The sequence below is a fragment of the Mus pahari genome, chromosome 17, assembly GCF_900095145.1.
Source record: "Mus pahari chromosome 17, PAHARI_EIJ_v1.1, whole genome shotgun sequence".
NCBI classification, from domain to species: Eukaryota; Metazoa; Chordata; class Mammalia; order Rodentia; family Muridae; genus Mus; species Mus pahari.
Genome location: NC_034606.1, coordinates 49,274,031 through 49,277,112, shown reverse-complemented (window position 1 = coordinate 49,277,112; position 3,082 = coordinate 49,274,031). Strand labels below are relative to the sequence as shown.

The 3,082-nt window shown below is 51.5% G+C and overlaps 1 protein-coding gene across 1 annotated transcript in view; it reads right to left on the bottom strand.

The window, feature by feature from the left end:
* Window positions 1-2,622, bottom strand: part of Parvb (parvin beta) — an 80,057-nt gene extending 77,435 nt beyond the window's left edge. Inside the window, exon 1 of the mRNA XM_021216817.2 lies at window positions 2,281-2,622. Within this exon, the coding sequence (XP_021072476.1) occupies window positions 2,281-2,578 (298 nt within the window). The 5' untranslated portion in view covers window positions 2,579-2,622. The remainder of the gene's footprint in view (window positions 1-2,280) is intronic.
* Window positions 2,623-3,082: the final 460 nt, after the last annotated feature.

Below are 3,082 nucleotides of genomic sequence, written 5' to 3'. Positions count from 1 at the left end.
CAAGACAGCCAGGGCTATACAGAGAAACCCTGTCTAAAAAAAAAAGATAGATAGATAGATAGATAGATAGATAGATAGATAGATAGATAGATAGATACATAGATAGATAGATAGATACATAGATAGATAGATAGATAGATAGATAGATAGATAGATAGATAGATAGATAGATAGATAGTAGATAGATGGACGATAGATACATACATAGATGATAGATAGTAGATACATAACTACATAGATGACAGATAGGCAGATAATAGAAGATAGATACATATATACATACATAGACAGATACATAGATTATAGATACATAGATAGATACATAGATACATAGATGGTAGATACATAGATAATAGTGAGATACTGAGGAAGACACCCAGCATTGGCTTCTGGCCTGTACACACACATGAAACACACAGCAGCTGTAACCATTCATACTCTTACACATGCTTCTCTATGAAAGATTTTCTTTCTTAGGTTTTATCTCCAACATCACCACTCCCATTCCCGGGCCCTCTTGATAGCTACAGCTTAGGATCATGGAACTTCCCATAGGCTTCCACACTATGACGCCCATTCCCAGGGCCCTAAAAGATTGAGCCTTTCTAAGGCCTTGACGTAGCCACACCACATCACATTCACATGTATGGTAAGCCACAAAAGGGTGGCACACACCTGCAGTTCCTGATACAGGCAAGGCTGAAGCAGGACGATCACTTGAACCCAGGGCTGAGTCCAAAATTGGGGACACAGCAAAACGCCAGCTCAAAAAAAACCAAAAAAAAACATACAAAAAAACCGTCGGGCAGTGGTGGCACATGCCTTTAATCCCAGCCCTTGGGAGGCAGAGGCAGGCGAATTTCTGAATTTTAGNCCAGCCTGGTCTACAGAGTGAGTTCCAGGATAGCCAGGGCTACACAGAGAAAACTTGTCTCAAAAAAATAAATAAATAAAATAAAACAAACAGACAAACAAACAAACAAACAAAACAAAATAAAAAAACCAAACCAGGTGATGGGAAGAACTCAGGTCTGCCACTGTCTTAACTTCTGAAAAGAGAATGGATTTCTAGGCAGGGTCACAACGGTGGCACTGAGAAACCAAAGACAACAGTGGGTGACCAAGGGAGACAAGGACTTCAGTCTCATTTAGGAGACCTAATGGAGATGCAGGCCAACTGGACAATCAGGGAACTGGACAATCTAGGTTGGTAAAGGGCATTCTGGGGTTGAAGGCCTGGGAAGGCAAGTCTGGGCAGGCTGTGGGAGCCACAGTGTCTTCACGGGTTCTATCAAAGAGCAGCTTAGCACCACACTTCCAGACAAGTTCTGCATTTCCCCACATGCCCTGCCTTTCAAGACACCTTGAAAGGCCAGAATGAGTCTGCCCATAATTTAGGGTCTGGAGGTCCCTTTACGGGTAAATACCTCACCCCTGTCCTTTGGGCCCATGGGGTAATTATCAGTCACCTCCTAGGCAGGGCTTATCCCTGGAGGCCCAGGCAGGCTTCTTTCTGGGAGTCAGTCTGGCTCCAGTGGACTGGAGGAGACCCTCAGCACACCCTAACTTGGTGGTCCCCAGGAAGTGTCACTCTGAAACTTCTTTCTACCTGTTCTCTCTCAGCAAGCCCCGCCCATTCCTCGTGAGCGGCCGGAATCTCAGCCCAGGGGCAAGAGCCTCCAGGACAAAAACAATAGAAAATTCAGGAATGTTTCTGCAAGGGGAGGGTTGGGAGGTTAGGGCTCTGGCGAGAGGTGGAGAAGTTTCATCCCTTGCAGTTTTGTTTTCGAAAGTAAAAAGTCGTTTTAAAATTACTTTCCTGCGCAGGGGGCATGACCTCCCCCCGCCCCTCCCCCGCTCGCCCCCTGCCCTTGCACTGGTTCCAGGTTTCCCCAGTCTCCTGGCCTGTGTGTCCTGTGCCCTTTCATTGACTCCCAGCTTAGGGACCGAGCCATGCTTGCAGGCATCACGCAGACAGCAGCCGGTCCTCTCCACCAGCATGTGTCCAATCACTGTGACGAGAGTGTCACACGACAAGGATGAGCACAGGAACCACCGTAGCTTGCTAGGCCTGTGTCCAGAGCAGAACGCATGTCCTGGGCACTGGGCCAGCACCGCAAAGGTCGTAGGGACAGGGACCGGCCTGTCCCAAAGGTCGCGTAGCCTGAGCGCGACAGGAGGGCTCATTGGCGCCGCCGAGGCGGGCAAGGAGCGGACACCACACGGGGGGGACACCGCTGGCACCCGGCTGGCGCCAAAGGGACGCGGGGGCACACTCACCCTCCCTAGTCTTCTTCTTCCTTGCCAGTGTGCCGCCCAACTTGCCCAAGAAAGACTCGTCCTTCTTCATCTTGGGGGCCCGCGGGGTGGGCGATCGTGGTGGCGCGGAGGACATAGGCGAGTGCGCGCCACCCACCGCCGGTCGGGGAGTGGCCAGGAGGGCGCGGCCGCGGCTTCCCCGCCCCTGCCTACTGACCCCGAGGTCCCGGTGCTGCAGCTGAGCTCCCCGCCCGCAGTACAGCGGGACCCTGCTAGTAGTGCCAGGCACGACCGGCCCCCTTTTGTGCAGCTTCACCATGCTGGAAGCCTAGAATCAATTTGTCCCACAAACGTGTACGGTCAGATGTTGAGTCTCTGCCAGAATCCTGGCGCAGGACTAGGGCATCCCTTGAGTCGATGCTTTGGGGTGTAGTGGGTGCCTTTGTGGAACAGTAGCCTCATACACAGTGACCCTTCCCCCAAGGCAAGCAAGCCCAGCCAGAGTTCCATGGGAGCCACAGGCTGGAAGAATCAGAGAGGGCAGCATGGGCACCCGGAGGAAGAGCGCAGGCCCCAGGGAAGGATGCTAGGCTAACAGACATAGTCAGGTTTGTGTTGCACAAAATTGACTGTTGCTGATTTGGGAACAGTAGATGATGAACAAGGATGGGACCAGGCAGGGAGGTTTACTAGGAGTGAAATGAACGTGTTTCTAGAGACGCTGAGTGGTAGACACAGCATGAGAACTGAGGCGTAGGCAGAGGGAAAACCAAATGGCCTGTGGCTCCAGGAGAAGGGTAGATGCCTGGCTCAGCAGAGATAG